The following is a 25113-nucleotide window of genomic DNA, read 5'->3' on the forward strand; positions in this document are numbered from 1 at the left end:
GGGGTTGTTTGTTTTTTTGCATATTATTTCCATAAAGTAAGCAATAACTAATATTACAGTATGTTAAAATGTGACAAAATATCAGATTAGCAGCATTAAAAAAACTGATTTCATACTTTTCACACAGTGTATCAGTAAATACATGTTTCTTTGCTTCAAAAATTAAATGCATGATGTCCAGCTGAGTGGATATTTTTGGCAACTCCATGAAAAATAGGTTCATAAAAAAATTTTCAGTTGCATTGTTTTTTTCATGCCTAAAGAGGAATAAAAACACTCCGGAAAAATAACTTGATTAGGGTCAAAAAATGGTATTTAAAATCTCTCTGAAGGGACATTTTAGAGACAATTTGACCCACATTTTTACTTTTAAATTTATTTTTGCTTTAGTTGGACCATAAGGGATTATCCAAAACAAGGAGCTACTTTATAGTGAAATAAATGTTGGAATGGCAATCAATTAAAGTTCGTTCTCTGACTGGACATTACTGTGTTTTGATCCATTAAGGTTCTCATAATTCATGCATGAAAGGGTTAATATCATTTCTGACACATCCTTTATTAAAACACGCTAAATCATTGTAAACGTAAGAAATGTAATCAAGTAAATCAAGCAAAAACAGCACAAAACAAATGAACATCTCTTCATTTTGGATAAGTAAATTATATACAGTATTAAAATCCCACCCTTAACTATTATTCCTTTAGCAAACAGAAAAATCACAAGCTGTCTTCATTTATTACCTCTTTTATCTGCCTATAATTTTCATACAGTCCCTAAAAGTAGAGACGAGACAATTTCCCTCAAAAAGCTTTTTTTTTTTTTTCTTCCTCAGACTGCGACACTGTTGGGGATTTTATCAGGGGACATGTTGTAGTACGGCAGCTTCTTCCCCTCGTTCCTCCTCTTTATGGCGCTGGTGATCTCTGCGAGCTGCTTCCTGAATTTCTCCATGGCCGCCTTCACTGGTTTCTCTATGAAGTGCTCATCAGGATACATGCCCAGATACAGCTGTAGACAGAGGGAGGACAGACGCAGGTCACTGAGCCTGAAGGCAGATCACACACTGAAGACACACACATTCAACTGATGTTTGTTTGGACCTGACGTGTCCTGTCCTACCTCATTCTCCTGGTACTGACTGAGGGCCCACACGGCCCCCAGGTGCCAGCTGGAGCGTCCGCGGTCAGGGAGGCTTTCGATGATCAGGTTCACATCGGCCATTCCTTTCTTATTGGGTGGGGGTTTTCGCATGGTGGATGGAGCGTTTGGGATCCAAGAGCACCAGTCGTACTGAGACACAAAGAACAGATTTTTGGTACTTTTGGAGCAAAAATACAGAGCATTTATTACACTTTTTGGCAACTGCTCACACATTTAACACACACATTTAAAAGGATGTTTAACCCTTTCATGCATACTGGTCACTACAGTGGGCAGCTATTCTATAGCTGTTCTCTTGTATATTCATGGATTTTGTTGTTCTTTTTGCTGTTGTTGTTGTTATTGTTTTACACATACATTTATTAAAGTTTTAAGACACTACATATCTTTTCTGACATGAATTGGTAACATTATGTAGATCTCTCCTGAGCATAAACCCCCAGAATCACAAGCCCTCCCCATAGTTTTCATACAATTCATCACCACATTCATGTTTCTGTGCATCAAAAATTAAACGTGTAGTGTCCAGCTGAGTGGACATTTTTGCAACTTAATGAAAAATAGGTTCATAAGAATTTATTTTTTTTCATTATTTTTTTTAATGTATTTTTTTAAAAATTATTTTTATTTAATTTTATTTGAATTTATTTTTCAGACGAATTTTTTCAATCGCTTTTTTTTTTTCATGCCTAAAGAGGAATAAAAACACCCAGGAAAAAATTTTGATTAAGGTTCTCATAATTTATGCATGAAAGGGTTAAAACTAAGGTATTCAATAGATATAAACGGCCTGATCACAATCAAGGGTACCAGAAAGGGTGCACATATAGATAAAAAATAACATTGCTCTATCAAAAAATCAGACAGGCCATTTTATTTGTCTGATATTTCTCTTTTAAAGTCCAAAATATTTTTGCATTATGGTGTCTACTAAAAATTTCACAGGCTTGCCCCTGTCAAATCAGAAATTATTGGTTGTACGGACACTACAGCCTAATAGCCTCCATATTTAATGCCTACAAAGATATACAAATGTTTCAGCACTCAGGATAATCATGCATCTCGGAGGGAGTGCGGTTGTGGTTGCATGCCTGTGTTCTTCACCTCAGTCTGTTTGCCTTGTTCACTCTGTCACAGCAGATGAATGTGAACAACGGATGTGTGGATTTGTTACTGGTATTATTTGTTATAGGTATTATTTGTGGTATACGATATTTTGTTCATGCTTTCTTTTCTTATATTCATCATTTCATAGGTCTTATGTATTTTATTGTTGTGTTTGTTTTTTTGTTGGGTTTTTTTTTGTAGTTTTGTTTGTTTTGTTTTTTTCTCTCTCTCTTCTCTCGTTTACTCAGTTCTGGTTGTAGCTATTATTACCATTATAATTGTCTCCATGGTTGTTACTGTTTGTATTGTTGATAGTTTCTAGTGAGGGTCTTCATCACCTTCTTTTCTCTTGTTTTCTTCTCCCCTTCTTCTATCTTTTACCCCCCGCCATGTCAGGTCCAGCATCAAAATGTGGTTCAACGAAACTCATAAACACAGTAGAATATCAAAGGGCGCTTCATATACTTTATGAAGTTACCCTTGGAAAAGCCAATTTGTTCATCACCAAAAGGAACCAGACTACCATTCTGCTGTTAGGACGCTGGACAAGACAAGTAGGAAAAAAAAAAAAAAAAAAAAAAGTAGTGTGAGATACTCCCTGGTAAAATGTCCAAATAAAAGAGGATACACAAGCAAAGGTGTTAGAAAAATGGGCAATGATGACTGGGAGTACAGTTGGTGTCGGCTGCTGCCTTATCGGTGCAGACAGCTGCCTGTCAGCCAGCTGAGCCCATAAAAAAAGAAAAAAAAAAAGGATAATCATGCATTGTTTATTGCATAGATGTCGTGTCCAAAGCATCCGTGCTGAAAAATTCCATATATTGACAGAAACAATAAAATTAGACCCACATATTTTGATATGGTGTACGGACACTACTTGGTGTACAGACTCTGCAGGATTGGAATGGAAATCTGGCTTACCACATGGTCACATCTGTGTTAGATCTGTAACTAAGTCTTTCTGGTACAGGAGTAAATAAACATTTGTGAACAAGTTATAACAATATATCTATAAGGCATATACACCATATTATTGATGGAAGTATATTGGTGTACGGACACTACATGAATTTTGGTGAACAACGCGCCATTGAAAACATGCGGTTCGACGTAAATATCCATTTATCACATTGTTACCAAATTTTCTGCAGCCAGGGAGCAGACCAAAATCTGTCTAGTTGTGCATATTTAGTCATAATAATACTGAAATAACAGGTTCCCATTCTATTATTACAATTAAAGGGCTGTAAAAGAAGGGTTTTCAGAACAAAATGGTTGATTGTCTTAATACTGAAAATAAGAATTTGATAATCAAACAGCTGTTCAACAAAAATGATCAATAAATGAAAAGCAATGTGATGTGTGTATTTTGTAATAAAACAGAGTAATTATTAGTAATTATTTATTGTGTTACAAAACATTATGTACAATAATTTTGCTCTGTTATAACAACAAAATTGTGCACATGTTTTCACATTCATTGGGTCGCCATTTTATCAGTTTTTATCCGATTTTCTTCAAATTTGGAGGATTGCAAGATCTAGTAATAAGATAGCCAAAGAAACATTTTGGGAATGGTTTTGGGGGGATCTTTTTGCAATACTGATTAATAACTGATGCAAATATACTTGTACACCTTGATTGTGATCAGGCTGAGAATTGGGATAAAGTAAGCCAATTATCAGTATGAACGTAAGATTTTGCTTAGATTATGTTATTTGTTTTATTATATTATTGTTTAAAACAGTGCCATCTTGTTATCTTGTTTTGTTTCTGTAACTTTCCTTCTTGTAAATAGGGTAGGCATAAATAAGCTGTTGCTTCAGCCTATGCCTTTTTGCCCATGTTTAGTATAGAAATCCAAACTGTATGTATGTATATATCATGTTTTGTTAAATGGACGAATAAATTACTACTCCTACCACTACTATTTATTGCAGAACTTGGCCATTTCTGTCAAAGTTCTACATATAAACAAAATAAGACACAATGATTGGGAATAAATATGAAAATCAAACCAAACTCCAGTTCCTCAGTTCCACTGGCATGACTTTTTGGAGGCAGCAACAATAAACAGATGTACTAAAAACAAAACACTACCGTCTTCAGTACTTTGTACATAGTTTGCGTCCTGTATTTCATTAAAGACTGTAGATCAGGGGTGTCAAACTCGTTTTAGTTCAGGGACCTCATTCAGCCCAATATGATGTCAAGTGGGCCTGACCAGGAAAATAATAACAATGAAAAAAGTAAAATCCCATTTTAAAAATGTTTACATCTACAAAGATACCTTAAAAATCTGAATAACAAACATCATGAAATGTCTTAGGAAAAATAAGTGCAATTTTAACAATATCATGCTTCAGTTTCCCATTTACATTACAATTTACAGATCATAGTGGATCTACAAATACACAAAAGATTTAAAAACAGGTACAATGTTGATAAAATTTGCACTTATTTCTCTTTAGACATCGTAGATTGTTCATATTTGTTCGGGTTATTCAGGTCATGTAATTTTACTTTTTTACTCTAAAACAAAGAGAAAAATTTGGGATTGTCCTTATTTATAGGTTATTATGATTGTATTTTACTGGTCTGACCTACTTGAGATTACATTGGTCTAAATGTAGAATCTTGACTAAAATGATTTTCAACCATCCTCGATTGTTTATATCTTCAGTGTAATTTTTGCATTCCACAAATTCATCCCCGGGGCCGGATTGGAACCTTTGGTTTTGGCATGGGGTTGAATGTTTGACACCTGTGCTGTAGAGTATCTGTACACATTTTAATGAATATCAAAATAGAAATAATGTAAATACAGATCAGTTTTGTGCTGTTGCCTGTTTTTACAATAATATCAAACTACAAAAAAAAAAAAAAAGTAAGATTGTAGTACAACACAATGTAATACTCTAAACTTAAAGAAATAAAATAATAAGTTTGTTAATAAGCCTGTGGAATTGGTACCCAACACCTCTTTGGTTCTGGTGCTGTTTATCATGTAAACAAGAGGATGTTTGTCACGTAAGGCTGACTTCCTGTTGCCAGTGAGTGACACTATGACTGTGAGTCTTTATTGACATGTAGATGTGTTCAGACCCGGACTTAAGTATGAAAAGTTTGGGTAAACAAGACAAGTCCTTTCTCTGGGTGAAAGGACTTAACTGCATCACCACAGTGACACTGTTGAACAAAAGTCAGCATTTTTAGATGACAACAACCAGCAGTGATGCCTCTGAAGTTAAGTCCAAACAAGGAAATGGGCAAAAACAAGGCCAGCGTTGGCTCCTGTTGGGTTTAGGGCAAGGGTGTCAAACATGTGACCTGTGGGCCAAAACCAGCCCGTTAAAAGGGTCCAATCTGGCCTATGAGATGAATTTTCAAAGTGCAAAAATGACACTAAGCATATTAACAGTCAAGTGTGTCAAACTTGTTTTAGTTCAGGTTCCACATACAGACCAATATGATCACAAGTAAAATAACAGCATAATAACCTGTAAATAATGACTCCAAATTTCCTTCTTGGTTTCATGTGAAAAAAGTAATATTACATTATGCCAATAAATAATGACAACTCTGTCAAAAATACAGAAGTGCGTAATGTCATTTTTTCCATCAAATCACAAATGCAATGATTTGTTAATTTATTATTGCAAGACGACATGAGAAGTCATTCCATAAACATGGCGACGAATGTAAATATGGTGTTGATTTACAGATATATTCATTATTATTGTATATTACCCCTCTATCTCATACTAAATTAAAAAATGATTGGGTTTCCTGGTGTGTCCACACATATCGCGACATGTTTCTTCTTCTTTTTCGCTTGTTGTAACGTACGTTAACATCTGTTTTTTTAATTCACCTGACTCTAGTTGCAAAAAAGGGTCTTTCCATTGCAGTTTTGCATGATATACCACTTGCGCTACACCCGAAAAACCACCTCATGCCAGCGCAAAAATTTTTAATCGAAAAACGAGAGTTTTGGCGAAATTGTCGTTTTTCCATTGGGTAAATATTTATGTGCAAGTTATATTTGTGCAGTTTGAGGGTCAATGGAAAAGCAACTAATGACAGCTTGAAGTCTTTTGTGGTAGTTGTGGATGAGGCTCTTTATTTTCTCAGATGGTAAAGCTGCTCAGTCTTCTTGGCAAAACACCTTCAGTTTCTTTAAGATTTTGGGTTTTCTTGCATGAACTGCATGTTTGAGACCTCCCCAAAGTGGCTCAATGATATTGAGGTCAGGAGACTGAGATGGCCACTCCTTCACCTTCACTTTTTTCTGCTGTAGTCAATGACAGGTGGACTTGGCCTTGTGTTTTGGGTCATTGTCATGTTGGAACATTCATGACCGTCCCATGTACATTCTGTCAGGGTATGTGAACTTATGAGCACAACTGTAGGTGTTCTCCCTGTTATTGCAAACTGTCTAATGTAAGAAACTGTGTGTGGTGTTTTGTAAGACTTGTGTTGCAGAACTTCACACAAAGTGCAACGCAAAAAATATGTTTGTGCTTTCTGTGCCTTTGTCAAAGCGATAGTTACAAAAGTGAAGGTTTTGATGCTTTTGCCTCATGAGTCGCACTCAGTATTGGAATTGGAAAAAAAAATAGTCATGCATTTCTCAAAATGTTTGTCATATAAATACAAATAGGCTTGGATTCCCTTCTCCCTAAAACCCACCTGTCCAAAGTTGACAGCAGCATGTTGGGCTGAAGCGGTGAACACGATGACAGTCAGGTACTCTATCAGCTCTGCCCGTGTTTTCAGTGACTTTGGAAACTCTGTGGGTAAAAACCATTGACAAACAGAGACTGAATTTATTTTTTCCCTCTTTTACAGTGGATTAATTTTGTCTTATTCTCTCAAAACACTTTAGAACATCCAAAGGAGAAATGCATGATTTCAGCATAGAGTCAGTGACACCATCAGACTCCTGTGGCTTCCTGTCTTCACACTCAAACCACTCACTTATGACAGAAAGCGTCAGAATTCGTTACGCCCCCTGTTCCCTGTTGAACCTGTCTTCACCATATATCCTCAACTAATGAAAAATACAGGGAAAGTCAGCTGCTTCTCATCTTTCTCTGAATAATACAATGTGTACCCACCACAGTAGTCGAAGTCTTGCATACCGAAGCTGCACACGTCTTTGACAAAGGCCTGGATTTCTTCGTCTCCCTGCACAGTTTCATCGCTGGCGTAGTAAATGTGAACCACATCAGACACAAAACTACCAGAGAAAGCACAGAGACACAGAGAAAATGAGAAATGTTGCAACTCTTCTCTGTCTATCAAACTCTTACAGAGGTAAGGCTAGACTTGGGCTTTTTTCCTCACTTTCCATATGTTGCCCTTTTTCGTAACTTTCCTCTGCTTGACTCACACACATAGTTTTTAGTTCACCAGCAGGTACACCCTGAGCTATAGTGAAGGAGCTGTGTCCAGTGACGACTTCAAGCTCATCTTCATCTTCTTTAGCAAGCTCTTCTCTGACGAAACTACTGGTCACATTAGTTTCAGTTTTATATGTATCTTCCTTGGGACATTGTCTACAAAGTCTGGTCACTGTTTTGAGATATTCACTCATTCATTCATTCATTCATCTTCTGAACCTGCTTTATCATCACTAGGGTTAAGGGGGGTGCTGGAACCTATCCCAGCTACTTATGGGCAAAGGCAGGGAACAGAGACAATCACTCTCACATTCACACCTGTTTTGAGATATTTTGACTTTATTATTTTTGACAAATTTTTTAAACACTAAAAATGTGCTTTTACTTATAATGACCCATATTTACCTCCACCAGGAGGTATTGTGATCACTTTGCTTTGTGTGTTTGTGTGCTTGAGTGTTTGCGTGTGTGTGTGTGTGTGTGTGTGTGTGTTTGTTTGTTTGTTTGTTTGTTTGTTTGTTTGTTAGCAAGATAACTCAAAAAATTATGGATGGATTTTCATGAAATTTTCAGGAAATGTTGATACTGGCATAAGGAAAAAATGATTAAATTTTGGTGGTGATTGGGGGGGGGGGTTGGGGGGAGCAGATCTGTCTTGGCGGAGGTCTGCGCTCTCCAATTGCTTGTCTTGTTCCAATTTGATTTGATTTGATTTGATTCAACTCAATTCAATTCAGTTCAATTCAATACTTTGCTGTCATTGTATAAAAAAACACAACAAAATAGTAGATCTGTAGATAGTTATATTTTGATGACTTATGAAATGGAAATAGTTACAGATATCAATATAGTTACTATTGAGCACTGATAGGAAGTCATATATGGACTTTCATTTAATTAGTTAAGTTCTCCTCCAGTAAAAGTACCACCCACTTCTGTTGGGAGACTGATCTCCCTCATCCAGACCACAGGACGCTAACATAGTGGCAGAACCTGACAACCTCACAAATTCAAGTTGTTTTTGATTCTTGATAGAACATGACAGTGGCAGGGATATAGAGCCTTTTTTTTTTTTTAACGTATGGAAGAGTGATCCACACCTCTTGGTAGCCTCCCACACCAGGTAGCCGTCATCTCTGTAGAAGTAGGTGGGCAGGTCCTCCTTCTTGTCCACACCACGCATTTTAATGTTGTCAGGGAAGCACAGAGACCTGAAGGTCAGAGACTTCACGCCCTTCTGAACCAGCTGAACGTGACCACCTCCACCGGTGGCATTCGCCTGTTGGAGACATTGGTACAACTATAAGCATCAAGCATTGATACTTTCATTTAATGCTGCAGCTTACTCTTCTTCTATTTGGTTCACTTACATATCTGTGTGATAGTTATTTGACAGTTTTTACAGCTTTCATTTGTCTGACAAACATGGCCCCTTCTTCTTAACACTTAACACATTCACTGTATCAGTAAATGGACTGAATAAGCTCTTTCATTTGGCTTTGCTTTGATGAAAAAAAATGCATTCAATCACCACATGAATACCTCTCAGTCAATGTTCACTGCAAGCAATATTCTGTACAACTAGAGCAGATTTGGCGAACATTTAGAAAACAGTTCAAAACCTGAAAAACTGAGACACCTGTAGATGCAAATATACAACATATTGACAGATAAATAAAACTAGGATTGAAATGTGTGATGATTCTGGTCTTATCCAAAGGTTATTCAGTTCTTCAAATTCAAAACATAGATGTAGTCAATAGTTTTCTACTGTTAATGCTGTGTCATTTAGCCTCATAGCATATTTTAGCCAAATTATGATATCTGTATTTCACAATTAGTTTTATGTTATGAAGCCAATGATATGTAAGTGATGGACTACCTCTCTTATTGACCTTGACAGTACTATGGTTTTACAGAATTATGAACTGTAAAACAAAAGATCTCAAGTTTGTTCATGGCGTAATGATGCTACAGCTCTTGTGGACTGTAGGAGTGGGTAACATGCTAGAGGTTTTTAGAGTGCAGTTTAATCCTTCCATGCATAATGGTCACTACAATGGACAGCTATTCTCCAGCTGTTCTCTTGTATATTCATGAATTTTGTTGTTTTAGTTCCATATCAGCCAACACAGTGGACACTCATGCACCATCTCATATGCTGTGCTGCAATTCATACAATTACTCTAACTTTGCTGTTCTTGATAAACCTGATCTGCAGTAACATGTTTGAGTGGAAATCAATTGCTAATTGGTATTAAACTGTAATTAACAGTTTTCTTAAACAAAAAGGGTTTTTTTTGTATATTATCTCCATGAAGTGAGTAATAACTAGTATTAGAGTATGATAAAATGTGAGAAAACGTTTTTATTTCATGGTTTTCACACAGTATATCACTTACTGATGATGGGTTTTAAATACATGTTTCTTTGCTTCAAAAATTAAACACATGGTGTCCAGCTGAGTGGACATTTTTGTAACTCCATAAAAAAATAGGTTCATTAAAAAAATTTCAATTTGTTATTTTCATGCCTAAAGAGGAATAAAAATACTCAGGAAAAACATCTTGAAAAAGGTTCTCATAATTCATGCATCAAAGGTTAAAGTAGAATGTTCTGGTAAATGTGGAGTTGATGTAACAGTTTGACACCAGATTACAAATGGAGACAGGAAAGAGCATTAGGGCTACACTTGGTTTCTAATCATAGTTGTGTCACTTGCTGTACAGGAAATGAGAAGTGTTTTCTCACTTTTCGATATACTATACACAGACCCCTAAAGTTTCATTGGTCTGCCTGTAGCTTCCATCACAGCTCACATTCACTTTGGCATTGTTTCAGTAAGCTTATTTATCACCACATTTATTTCCATCATTTTATGGACACGTAACATTACTGAACCCAGACCTGACCAACTTGAAGCAACCCCCGATCATAACACTGTACTGTAGGCTCTAGGCATGATGTGTAATCACTTCATCCACCTCTTTTTTCACCATAATGTGGTCATTACTCTGGAACAGGGTCAGTCTGGACTCATCAGACCACATGACCTTTATCCATTGAAACAAATCAAATCAAATTTTAGATATATATTGCACCGAATCATAACAGAAGTTATCTCATGACACCAGTGGCGGCTGCTCGTCTTTCAGACAGGGGAAGCTCATTGTCGGCTTACATTTAAAAAAAAAAGTCATTATTTAAACATAAATTCGGCCCTCTGTTCCTTTTTAAGAAAATGGTCAGTGACCTTATCGTACCAAGTAGGCGTCTTTTCCAGGGACTGGACCAGTGTCCTCTCAATATCCAGCAGAGCTGGGCTGCTTAGATTGCCTTGGCCCATTGTGTTGTGGGTGTAAGACTTCAGCCTTTTTAAACTAGAGATGCTCCTTTCACTCCGACCTAGCCGACAGTTTGACTGATTTAACTATCTACAAAACGATATTAAACTCGAACAAGAAATGATTAAATTATGTAACTGAAACAAGAAAACGCTGAAATTATGTTAAATTGAAACAAGGAAGTAAAATGAGTGTGTTTTATTTACAGTGCAAGAAATGAACGAGTAATTTCGTAGTGGTTTCTCTCTCGATTTCACAGCAGAATGCACGACGGAGTGAACTGAACTCTGTCAGTGAAGGAGGAGATCTGAAAATAGCTGTCAATCAAACGGGATTCAGCCTTTCGACTGATCCTCCAATCAGCACATGGGATTCTGGCGTCCAGCCCGGCCGAGCTCCGCCCACAGCTCCATTCACCCCCAGAGATGCCCAGCGTCCGGGGGCGGGACAACATCGTGGCATTTATCCAATTACCATCCAGTTTTGAGGCAATGAAAAAAACTGTTCCACTCAGTCCCATTGAAGCCTGTAGATGCCGGGCATCTACGGACAAATGCACTGAGCAGAGATCGAATGAGAAAACAGCGCAACGGGAATGTATGAGAAGTGAACAACATCACGTCCGTTGATTTGTGATAAAGCTGATTCTGAATGAACTCATGTTTGAGATGAACGTGTTCTAACACATTTGTAGTCAATGAAATGTCAACACACCTGTACATATTTAACCATTTAATTTTTGGAATTTTAGGGGAAGCCGGGCTTCCCTTGCAGTCTGTGAGAAATCGCCACTGCATGACACTTTACATATGTGTAAACACAGTTCAATCTTTATGCTCTATCAAACTGATGGTTATTTAAGAAATGTGTTGTTTAAGTGTTTGTACATTTCACAGAAACATACTAATCAATGCAGTAATTATTCAATGGAAGGATCTGAACTATTTGCTAAGTTGAGACTTTTTGGCCAGGCTGTGTATAATTTAAATATAAAAACAAGAAATATTCAATAAATCTATTTTATAAAACAGACGTGGACTCTGTTTGTGTGTGGGTCTCAGGCATCATACAAAATCCAGAGAAAGCTGACTGCTGTAGTTTGGCATATATATGTATTTTTTGGTCAAAGAAGAGACTAGCAAAAATGACAAGTGGATAGGACTGATATTTTGGGAGATATTAATAATTTTGGAATACAATAGCCTCACAATCATGTCGCTATGCCCAGAATCACATGAACACTTTGGCAGTGACTGCTGGACAAATGTGGTACAGCATGGGTGAAAACACAACTAATATCTGTGCTGGGGACCGGGATGTTGCCCCTGAATGTCAGGATTTGGATTCAAACAACACCCCCACACATATGTATATCAGCCAGTATCAGCCAATCATATGACAGTGTAGAATCAAGTCTGCTCAAGGGAAAATGTGAAAGATTTTGATGAATCTGTCTACATAATAAAAACATAATAAGCATACTTGCATGCATTCAGTGTTTTCATTAGTGTAAAATTGTTGTGTTTTCATTGCCTCATACTGAGACATTTATGTCTGAAGGGGAAGCAGGTTGTATCCACAGAGTGCACCATCTTCTGATGCCATTTTTCTACAGGAGCTCAAAACAGCCAAAACTAAAAAGCCCAGAAATAGACCACAGAAATAGGCTTTAGTAAAGGACTTTTACCTTGACAGCAAACTCATCACTAGATATCAGTAAAGATTATACACTGAACAATTTGACCCACCAAGAACAAGAAGAGGAAGAAGGCCAGTTGTTCTGCCTAATAGTTACAAAATGTTCCGCTGTTTGGCAAGAGTCATGTTTTGACAGTAAGGAAAAGCATGCACTCTTTATATTTAAAAGAAGTAATGATTTGACATTTATCATACCAGTCAATATCTGTTGAAATTAAAATGTGAACAAAGTCCTGTTGTATTACAGGGTGTCCATAAAGTCTCTTTACAATTTAACAAATTTATTACAAAAGCAAATGAATAGACAAATCTGTGGAAATTAGTACAAAATGAAAAGTAGATATTGAATTTTTTGCCTCATTTATTCCACCTCTATATGGACACCATAAGTTGCATGAAGCACATCCAGACGGTGCTGGATTTGTTTCCATGTTGGCTGTATCATAGCCTCATCAATGATGTCAATGACATCAGTGATCTTTAACTTCAGGTCACTGATGTGCTATATCTTTATTTGATACACGATATCTTTAACCTGTTAAACCCTGACCATATTTTCAGGGGAAAAACGCCTAAAAAGACATACCCAAAGTAAATGAAGAATTACTCGACAATAATAAGGTTCATATGGATGTTCTTGGTGTCTATGGACATTTAGAGACCTCACAGAATATATTCCCATTGTCTAAAATATTGTATCTATTACTATGCCTGAGTAAACTGTAACAAACTAAAAGAGAAATTTGAGTTTTTTGAATTTTTTTTTATCCTTGCCTGTTTTTTTCCGGCTGGATTGACGATGATATGCATAAATTAATTGTTCATGTAGGAGATTTTTAATAGCATATATTTCACTCCACAAAGATTAAAAATCATGTTTGAACATTAAAGTTTGCACTAAAATACACTTTTGATGTACTTTTACTAACATTAGGGTCTAAACTTTGAGCAAAATTTGAAAAAAAACATCCATTGTCCTGAATTATTATATTTTTATAGTAGATGAATATTAATATAATTTTTTTCGGCCCGCGGGTGGGCTGATCAGGCTTTACGTAACCCCATAGAAAGAAATCCAGGTGAGCGATATCTGATGAACAAGGTGTCCAGGGAATTGGACCATCCCTTCCAATCCATTGCTCTGGAAATGTTTGATTTAGAAACCCATCAACATGCAGACCCCAATGCAGTGGTGCACCATCTACCTGGAAAATGATGGTTGGTTGAAGGTCATCCAGTTGTGGTGACACATATTCAGTGAAAAGGTCAAGGAAAACATTTGCAGTAATTGATCTCTCATTGAAGAAAAATGGACCAATGATTCGACTGAACACATCTGATTGACATATCTCATCACTTGCTGTTGTAATACATTTTTTAAGACTTTGTGGACACCCTGTATATCAGAGAAAATTTAGCACAGAGTTGTCATGAAACAGCAACATTTCAGATTTACTGTATTTGTGTGGCACTACAATATGCAGCCCACTGCAAGAGATATCAGCCTTTGCAATGCAACACTAAACTTTGCAAGGATGTTTGAGTGTTGTAGTTTAGTGTCCACATAATGACATGGTGGTGTTACAGCAGAGAGCCTGAGGTGGTACTTGTAATGTAGTTGGTGAAGTGCATTTTGTAGCAAAGGTTGGCTGACGTGCTGAGATGCATTTGTGAAAAACACTGCAAAGAGATTAAAGATACGTTCACACAAAACTGAAACTGACTAAGAACTATAAGATAAACACATTCACACTCTCACCTTGTCAAAGATGCCACATTCACAGATAAGCTGCTCTCTGGCCTTGGTGTTGATAGCGATGGTAAAACGAATGTGTGGGATGAGCAGCTGCGAGGTGGCACATCCATCAGTGAGTCAATCAGATAATCAAATAACCACTGAATTAACCAATGAATGGGTCAGAGTTTTACCTTATACACAGGGTGAACAGCAGCTAGTTGTCTGTACATGGCAATAGCAAACACCTCTGTCATCAGATGGGTCCTGAGCAGGTGTGTGATGGTCTGGTGGTACTGGAAGTCAGCTGACCGGACCCAGATCTTCGCCAGCATCCAGTCGTACTGTCCATCAGTTGGCAGAAAGATAGGGTTGTCGTCGCCTGGAATCTGCCCAAGCTGGGAAGAGATACCAAGGAAGGAAACGTGAGACAAGAAGGAAGCAAAACACAGAGAGACACATAGTAGAGCTGAGCATCACTCTACCTGTATGGCTATAGGCAAGATCTTATTCTGAGCATTTTTGTAGAGAAGACAGATTGGAGCTGCCAGGTACTGTAACGTGCAAGGATCTGTAGTGTTAGCACTGATGTCGTCTAACACCTTGTAGTCCACCATATACATGTTACCTGCCTGAGGAAACATCAAACATTCACTGGAGTCAGTATAGTATTGACCTCACATTTTCATCCTAACAAAGCAGGACATGCAGGATCATTCATCATGTTGGCTACCAGGAACACACAAACTCATTATTCTTACAGCCAAAATTACTCAAGTTCAAAGACATTGTGGACTATCAAACAGCTCAAATAATGTACAAAGCTAAAAATAATCTTTTACCAACAAATATACAGAAATTATTCAGTATTCATGAGGGGGGTTATGATTTAAGGGGGAAAATTAACTTTAAAATTCCCTTAATACGCACAACTAGGAAGGGTTTTTGTTTCTGTCAGCAGGGTGAGACTGTGGAACAGATTCAATATTGTTAAAGCAACGTTCATGCATGAAAGAATTTAAAAAGAGGTACAAAGACACAATTTTTCAGAGATACAGGGATGAGGGAAGGCTTGGGGATCACTGGGTGTGATAAAGATGTACAAGTATGTGGTAAGTGTGTATGTATAGGTGTGTATGTGTGTGTGTATATATGTAGGTGTATATGTGTGTATAGATCTGTGTATGAATATGTATTGACATATATGTATTATTGTATTATGTATTTATGTAAATCATATTATATTTGTTCATAATAATATAAAGCCAGAAACCTAATTATTTACTAGTAAGTATCAGTCATATTATGGCATAGTGTGTAGATATGATTAGATGAGGAAGGTTATTATTGTTATTAATTTTATAAGGAGAAGGGGTGGGAGTTTATAAGTTGTACTTCTTCTCACTCCTTTTCGAATATGTATTATATGTCTTATGTTTAAGTGTTTTGTTTATTTATTTTCTTCTGTTTGACATTCATGTTAGAAATAAATACATCAATCAATCAATCAATCAATCAATCATGCTCTACTTGAATATAATTTTAGAATTAAACAGAATAGAATAGAATAGAATAGAATAGAATAGAATAGAATAGAATAGAATAGAATAGAATAGACTTTATTTGCCATTTGCACAGACACATCACTGTATAGGTACATTGGAATTCTTGAGCGTTCCCCTGAGTCACGGAATCCAAAGAAAATAGACATGAACAAAAACAGAAACACAACATAAACACAGCTAAAACATATAAAAACAGTTATTGCATGGACAAACACAAATACACACTTGTAAAATAGAATACTGTATCAGAAAAAATAAATAAATTAAAATAAAATAAAATAAAATACAATAAAATAAAATACAATAAAATAAAAGTACTGGAAGGTAAAAAAAACAAGTTATTGCACATTCAGTTAAAATACTGGGAGGTAGAGCAGGTTACTGAATAGAATAGAATAGAACAGAATAGAATAGAATAGAATAGAATAGAATAGAATAGAATAGAATAGAATAGAATAGAATAGAATAGAATAGAGGTAGGCCGATATATTGATTTTTTTCAATATTGGCAATCGGCCTTAATTTATTTTTGAAAGCCGATATTTGATCAGTAGTAAAAATGCTATAAGATATTTGATCAGGCACCTGTGTGGGCAGCACTTGAAGTTCAATAAATGTTATAAGAGTATTGTGTGAACATGTCTTAATAATTTCATTTATATTGCTGCATAAAAATATTAATTATCTGAGGGTTTCAGTTGTATTTTACAGTCAATGTACTTTAAAAAAAAATCTGCCTTAAAATATCGGCTTCAAAATTCGGCTGTAGATATCATCCACCAGCTGACCAAATTTTAAGAAACTGGCATCAGCCTTAGAAAAACCCATGTCGGTCAACTTCTAGAAAAGAATAGACTAGAATAGTCTTTATTGTCATTGTGTGTACACTGAAATTAGGAAAGTACTTTTAATGTACTTAATAATTTCCTGCTGGTTTATACAGTATTCCCGTTAGAAATAAAAGGTTGATAATGTACTTTAATATTTTTTATGGTGTATGTGTAGATGTGTTCAGGCTAAAAATACAAAATCAAGCTGATGTGCAAAGCTATACATAAATAAATAAATAAGGTGATTAAGCTGTTTAAGTAAAAGAAGTGATAAATTAGACATGGCTACTGCAGACATACCTCGATTTCCTGCTCCAGAGTCAGATCCCGCTCCAGGCTGACAGAAACCATCTCATGAGTGACAGGAAACTTGTCAGGAAGTTTGGTGCATTTTTGGATCAAAACAGGATTGCAGCCATTCAGGAACTGATACCCAAACATGAAATCCTCCTTCCAGTGTTGCATCACATACTCTGCAAAATTTAATGTCATTTTATATTTGTATCATATTCTTGTTATGTCATATAGTGTAAAAACTGACCTGAGATTGTGTTTTTAATTCTCACAAAGATCCTCTCGAAATCACCAAAGTCACTCCAGGATGACTGGAACATGTGCATGAACTGGTTCACAAACAGGTTTTCAATCCTACGGTGGAAAAGATGATCACAACTGTCATTACTTACATTCCATTATTATTATTATCACATTTCTTTCTATTTTTATCAAGCTTCAGCAATGTTAAAGTTTGTGATGTATCTGAGGGTGATGTATCGATTATAAAACAATTAAAACTCATGGACATGAATTTAATACACTTAAACTACCGGTCAAAAGTTCAGTACTGAAATTCAAGCAGTTCAATTCCAATGAACAGCTTGAAATGGTACAAAGGTAAGCGGTGAACTGCCAGAAGTAAAAAAAAAAAAAAAAAAAAAAAAAAAAAAGCTTAAACAAAACTGAAAAATAATGTACATTTCAAAATTATACAAAAAGGCGAACAAGAAATGGGTTAACAACTTAAAGCAGTTCTGCAGCAGTGGAGGTTGATCAAGCCTGCTACCAATTCCTACAGGTGTCCCAACATTTCTTAATTCCTTCCAACCCCCTCTGTCTGCATAAAAGTAGTGAGCATTATTTCAACAGTATTGTACTGCAGAAAGTAGTGCATTACTATAAAAATGGCGAGGAAAAGGCAATTAACGATAGAAGAGAGACAGACCATCATAAGACTTTTCCTAACACAATTCCTACAGAGAAATTGCCAAGAAAGTCAAGGTGTCAGTAAGTCTAGTTTCCTTCACCATCATAAAACTTTTGACCGGTAGTGTAGTTAAAATGAATTATGTAATAGTAACATGATTAGGATCAATACATTACAAATAATCATTATAATTAGGATATTTACATTCATAATGACATACGAGGGCCGTTCAATAAGTTCATGGCCTCACCCAGAACAAAACAACACAGACTGATAATTTATATTTTATTTTTCAACATAATCTCCATTTACAGCAATGCACTTGGTCCATCGATGTTCAAGCATCACTATCCCATCACGAAAGAATGTAACATCCTGTATTATAACAACCAGTATTTCTGGGTGAGGCCATGAACTTATTGAACAGCCCTCATACAGTATATGCAGCTTTGAAGCATGCCTGAATAGATTTCACATGATTTTCTGTCTCAGCTACCTCTCCAGTCATCAAATATACAGCTCTGGAAAAAATTAGGAGACCACCTTAATAAACCCCTGATCCATGTTTTATTTAAGAAGAAGTATAAAAACCACTTCTGTGTCCATCACTATCTTCTTACAATAGGCAAATTAGGACTGCAAAAGTAATCGGAATCCAAAAATAACTATTGAAAACTACTGGACTTCTGCTCTGACAATGTTCCCAAACTCTGAGGACTGGTTTTTCTCTCAGGACAATGCTCCTGGCCTCAGTTAGGTCCATAAAAGTGTGGATGATGGACCACCAGATGTAGACCCTGTCATGGTCAGTCCAATCTCCAGACCTGAACCTACTTTGAGAACTTCTGCAGGAAGATGGATGGTCACAAGCCATGGAACATTACTGAGCTTCTTGAATTTCCATGCCAGGATACAGGGGTTATTTTTTTTGTTCAGACAAAGTAGTAGTAGAATGATGTTCTCATACCTGACATGTCTGAACAAAAGAAAATAACCCCTGTATCATTAAGATAAGAAGACAAAATGAAAATTCTTGAATTTCTCTGCCAGGAGCTGCATAAAGTCATCCCACGGCGATGGTGGAGAGCCAAGACACATGAAAGCTGTCACTGAAAATCAGGGATATTCCACCAAATATCGATGTCTGAACTTTTCCCAAGTTACAACATTAGTATTGTGTGGGTTAGAAATTAATATGAACTGGTTTTCTTTGCATTGTTTCAGGTCTGAAAACACCTGCATTTTTTATTATTTTGACCATGTGTCGTGTTCTGCAAATAAATGCTCTAAATAACAATATTTTTATTTGGAATTTGACAAAAATGTTGTCGGTAGTTTAGAGAATAAAACAAAAATGTTCATTTTACTCAAAACACATACCTATAAATGGTCAAATCAGACAAAGTGATCGTTTTGCCGTGCTCTCTCTTTTTTTCCAGAGCTGTATACACACACCCTTTTACTGTAGTTTAGGCTAACGCATACAAAAATATTTTAGACTTTGCAGCATCATTGTGTATATTTTTGCATTTCAACATAACGACTTTGACACATTGTGTTTTCGTTTGCTGCATGTGTGAACGTATCTTCATCCCGATCTGTTGTGTATTTTTGTCCTTATATGTCTAAGCCTACGGACAATGCAAATGTCCCTGCTGACAAACACAATGATGCCTCTGTATTTCAGGTCAGTTATGTTCATCAGGCTGCAGCATAGCAATGTGGATGGTTTGCTATGAAAAAGACTTCAGATGGTGAAAACCCTGCAGACTTTTTGTTCCACGCTCAGGAGGTGAGGTATACAGACAGTATATTAAAATGTGAATAGAGCTGCTGTAATGTATGAGGGGAAACTTACGCCTTACTGTAGTTCAGTACAAAATCCACTCCTTTCTCACTGTCAAACTGGATGTCACGAGGCAAATCCCTGTGTCTATTTGCATCTATGCTCATAGGAAAACCTGGCTGCCACTCTTTCCATCTATAAATGACAGTGGAGATGTGTCAGAAGTGACAAAAATGAATCTCTTTAAAAGCATGGATGGATGAATGTTAACCCATAAAGACCCAAACAGCCAGTGGCAATCAAAATCATCTACTGATCTAAAATGTTTAATAACTTCTGAACCACTAAACATATTGATATGTTGAAATAATTGGTGTAAAATGCAGTTGGTTGTCTTTTTGTGGTCAACAGATATGACCCATCTGGATGTTCAGAGGCTATGTAGTGAATGTGGAAGCAATGTCATCTTCTACAACATTAATTCACTTGTAAAACCCATTGAGTTTGACAAATGACAGCAGATGGAGACATTGTGTTATTGATATCTTTTGCTGAAAAAGTCGTTTTTTCTTCAGTTTTCTCTGTTTTTGATATAATAACCCTCAACTTTAAACTGAGCTTTTATGAACAATAAATGAAATATAGGAAAATACCTGATTTTCATTGAAAAAACGCAATGATGATCTAATAAATGCTTATAGATCACTTAAGAAAGGTTAAATATAGAGAAAAATCTGTTTTGGAAGTGCCACAAAAGTAGCGCTGGGTCTTTATGGGTAAAACGTGCCTGTAAGTTTTTCGCCGGGTTTCCAGCTCTTTTTGTCTGTGCTGCTTGACCAAGCTGGTTTTCTCATCCTGAGGCAGATGAGCTGAGATAGACACACCAAGTTAGACCAAGAGAAGCTTCATTTACACAGATTGAAAAGAGGAAGTCTGTTAAGTAAACACATCTGGACATCAGTTATGCAAAACAACACAAATGGCACAGTGACAACCTTGTCCATCCCGCAGCACCACCTCTTTGTCGTCCACCAGCCAGCGGAAACAGGGGAACTCCACGTAGTCTCCGGCCGGGGTCTTCACAGTGACGTACCTGCAGTACCAGTCATCCTGCACCCAGTACTTCTTCTTCTCTATCTTTACCAACACAATGTCTCCCAGGATCTCCCCAACCCTCACATCATAGGAGTCCACCTGAAACGAGTTCCATTACATTAACCTATAAGCACCCAAACATCCACCGCTGACCAAAAGTATCTGATGATCTAAAATGGCTAATACCTATTAATCCACTAATCTTATCAACACATGTAAATAATTGGTGTAAAATACAGTTTTTCATCTTTTCATGGTCATCAGATATGACCCATTTGGACGTTCAGAGGCTCTGTAGTGAACGTGGAAATACCGTCATCTTCTACAAAATTGATTCACCAGTAAAACCCATGGAGTTGGATCAATGACAGTGGATGGAGACACTTGGTTTATGTTCAGTTAATGATAGATTTTGATGAAAAAGTCGCTTTTTCTTCAGTTTTTTTCTGTTTCTGATATAATAACCCTCAATTTTAATCTGAGGTTTTATGAACATCTACATGATCGGTGAATTTTGACCATGCAAAATTCAGACTTGTATGTGCTTGGAGATAGATTCTGTCCATTTAAATGTTATTTTGTTTTTGTCTTAATTTGTTTGTTTTGTTTTATTTGGTTTCTTTGCATGTTCGAAATAAATAAATCAAATCAAATCAATTAAATATCAATCAAAAAATTAAAGTTTATTTGTATAGCACTGTACAAAAACATAAAGAAGCCCAAAGTGCTTTACATCTAAAAGCATGATTGAATTCTAGAAACAGGTTAGTCAAGTACCAATAATATGCATAAAACAATAGGACACAATACACAGTGATGAAAAAGACCACAGATTGAAACCTAATAGTGTCTCTGTGCAAAGGGTTAAAAGCCAGCCTAAACAGGTGTGTCTTTAACCAGGACTTGAACAGGGAATATAGGGAATATAGGGAAATAGATTAATTTCACTGAAAAAATGCAAATTAAAGGGGATAATATTTCAATAAATGGTGATAAATCACTTAAGAAAGGTTAAATATAGAGAAAAATTAATTTGGGAACTGCCACAAAAGTAGCACTGGGTCTTTATGACACCCACAACAATGTGTGTGTTAATAACTACTATCACATGTTTACTGTGTTTATTTTTGTTTGTTTGTCTGTTCATTGTTGTTTTTTTGCTCCTCCTCTTCTCTGACCTTCTCTCTCCTAATCTTCTCTCCTATTTATGCCCCAGCAAATATATGTTACTGACTTGACTTCTTCCCCTGAGTCTCTGTGCTTTATTGCCTCTCAGGTTTTCCCTGGATCATCTCTAGACCTGCTGCTGTGGTCCTGCTCCTCTAATGCCTTCATTGTCAACACTCACTCATCCATATAAATGTGATAGTGTTTATTATATAGTTCCATAGATGGTAGAGGTTGCTACTACTTCCATTAAGTATTGTAGTACATCCCCCGTTATTACTTGTATTTATAGTAGTAGTACATCCACTGTTAATACTTGTATTTGTAGTAGTACTGCATGTGCTGTTAATACTTGTATTTGTAGTAGTAGTACATCCACCGTTAATACTTGTATTTGTAGTAGTAGTAGTAGTAGTAGTAGTAGTAGTAGTACATGCACTGTTAATACTTGTATTAGTAGTAGTAGTATATGCACTATTAATACTTGTATTTGTAGTAGTAGTACATCCACTGTTAACACTGTTAATACTTGTATTTGTAGTAGTAGTACATGCACTGTTAATACTTGTATTTGTAGTAGTAGTACATCCACTGTTAATACTTGCATTTGTAATAGTAGTACATCCACTGTTGATATTTGTATTTGCAGTACATCCACTGTTAATACTTGCATTTGTAGTTGTAGTACATCCACTGTTAACACTGTTAATACTTGTATTTGTAGTGGTAGTACATCCACTGTTAATACTTGCATTTGTAATAGTACATCCACTGTTGATATTTGTATTTGCAGTACATCCACTGTTAATACTTGCATTTGTAGTTGTAGTACATCCACTGTTAACACTGTTAATACTTGTATTTGTAGTAGTAATACATCCACTGTTAATACTTGCATTTGTAGTAGTAGTACTACTAGTCATGGACATTTGTTCCGGTTATTGATTGTTTTTCAATCAATCAAATCAATCAAATTTTATTTACATAGCGCCACATCATAACAAACGTTATCTCATGACACTTTACATATAGAGCTGGTCTAAACCAGACTCTTAAACCACTTCATATTCACTTTATTGGATTATCTATTTTGTTGTTTACACATCTCATGTTGCCTTCAAGGATGTAAATATTTATTTTTTTATTTATTTTATGTCAATAAAGGTGTGTAGGTAAGAATGTATATGTATTTTCTGAAAATGACAATTGTTGTTACAATTTACAAAAAGGTTCAATGGAATAAATTTTTCCTTATACTGATACAAAGCTAAATGATTGGCTGTTGTGTGAAGAAGGGGCGGGATTAAGTAAGTTTACACTTCCTCCCGCTCCTTCTCAGATATGTGAATGAAGTCTGATGTTATAAGTTTTCGTGTTTTCTTCAAATCTGTGTTAGTTCTAGGCACTAAGGTAGGATTATTTAGTTTGTTTAATTGCACATTCAAAATCAACTGAACTGAATAAGACAAAAACTGTACTGCAGGGGTGGCAGAAGATGTCCTCAGTTCATTTCCTCAAAAGCAGAAGTATCACAGTGTCAGTGTGTAGCCAGCATTTGAACCAGCTGTACTTCTGTATACTGTTATAGAGTAGTATTGACTTATCATTTTAGCAGATCATTATTTTTTTTCTGTATCAAGTATGAAACACATAAGTATAAATGCAGTAAATAAAAGAACAATTTCCCTCGAGGATGTAGTGAAGTAGAAGTATAAATTAGCAAATTAAATGGAAATATATATGTAATGAACACTTAAATCAAATCTATATATAAGTGTAGTACTCAAGTAAATATGGTTTCAGGTCCGATTATATGCACAGCTAAGAAAATAAGTCATACAACAAACTCATATCTAGTTTTCTTATGTGTCATGCATATGATAGTGGAAGTAATCAAAAGGATTGGCTATATTAAAAAAAAAAAAAAATCTAGTTAAGTTTAAGGTAATTTAGTGTTTTCTGACATTATTAGTGTAACTTTATCAAACTGATTTTTTCTAAAAACAAAAAAAAGAAAGAAAGAAAGAAAAAAAAGAAAGCAGAACAAAATTATCTAGTTTTCTGACGTGTCATGTATGTGATAGTAGAAGTAATCACAAGAACTAGTTATAAAAAAAAAAGTGTTTAAGTTTAAGGTAATTTAGTGTTTTTTCACATGTTAGTAGCGTAACTTTATCAAACTGTATTTGAAAAAAATAGAAAGCAGAACAAACTCTTATCTAGTTTCCTGACGTGTCACACATATGATAGTACAAGTAATCAAAAGAACTGGTTATAAAAAAAAAAGAAAAGTATTTAAATTTAAGGTAATTTAGTGTTTTCTGATATGTTATTAGTGTAACTTTATCAAGGCTGAATTAAAAAAAAAAAAAGAATGAAGTAAATTTCACATCAGTTTATGTAAATATAAATTACACCATGTATATTGTGGGGACAATGAGCTGCCATTAAATGAGATTTCACCGATAATGATGCATTTTAAACTGTAAGAGCATATTTACACACTCTTACAAAGTGTGTGAGGATTTTATTTACTTTAGAACCATTACAGAAGTAGCCTCTAATTGTTCTTCCTCTTTTTTTTTACTTATTGTGCAATATACTCAACGTTCATGTGTGCAAAAACTTTCTTCGTCTCACTTTACCTGAATCCTCATCCTCACCGTGTAGCATCACTTACCGCCCCCCTTTCGAAGTCATTGTACAGAGGTTTGTCCAGCAGTGTCCTCTCACTGCACCGCTCCGTTCCCACCAGTGTGATGTAGATGTAATCGTCTGTCCCTGCAAACCACTGGCTCCCTGTAGCTACAGTCACCGTATACATAGGCATGGCAGTCAAACAGGTGTCAAACAATGTCCAAACGACCTTAAGAGATGAAAACAGTCAGAAAATGTGCTTCTCGCAATCAACCACAAGAAGTTTCCCCTTTAGTTTCTCTAGCATCAAAAGCAACTGGACTGTTAGTGCTGAACAGACCTCCCTACTTCTCTTTCTATGACACAGTGTAAAGT

The 25113-nt window shown here is 36.0% G+C and overlaps 1 protein-coding gene across 1 annotated transcript; it reads right to left on the reverse strand.

The window, feature by feature from the left end:
- Positions 1 to 540: 540 nt before the first annotated feature.
- alox5a (arachidonate 5-lipoxygenase a) lies at positions 541 to 25113 on the reverse strand. The gene is made up of 14 exons (XM_030156109.1): positions 24782 to 25113; positions 20835 to 21033; positions 20627 to 20708; positions 19912 to 20034; positions 17391 to 17497; positions 17150 to 17322; positions 14940 to 15086; positions 14649 to 14852; positions 14479 to 14565; positions 8778 to 8956; positions 7393 to 7514; positions 6965 to 7065; positions 1124 to 1294; positions 541 to 1012 (listed from the first exon to the last, which is right to left on the reverse strand). The coding sequence occupies exons 1-14, from the start codon at positions 24929 to 24931 to the stop codon at positions 833 to 835; spliced, it is 2025 nt and encodes a 674-aa protein (XP_030011969.1). The 5' UTR covers positions 24932 to 25113; the 3' UTR covers positions 541 to 832.

This window comes from Sphaeramia orbicularis, chromosome 15 (genome assembly GCF_902148855.1).
Source record: "Sphaeramia orbicularis chromosome 15, fSphaOr1.1, whole genome shotgun sequence".
Taxonomy (NCBI): Eukaryota; Metazoa; Chordata; class Actinopteri; order Kurtiformes; family Apogonidae; genus Sphaeramia; species Sphaeramia orbicularis.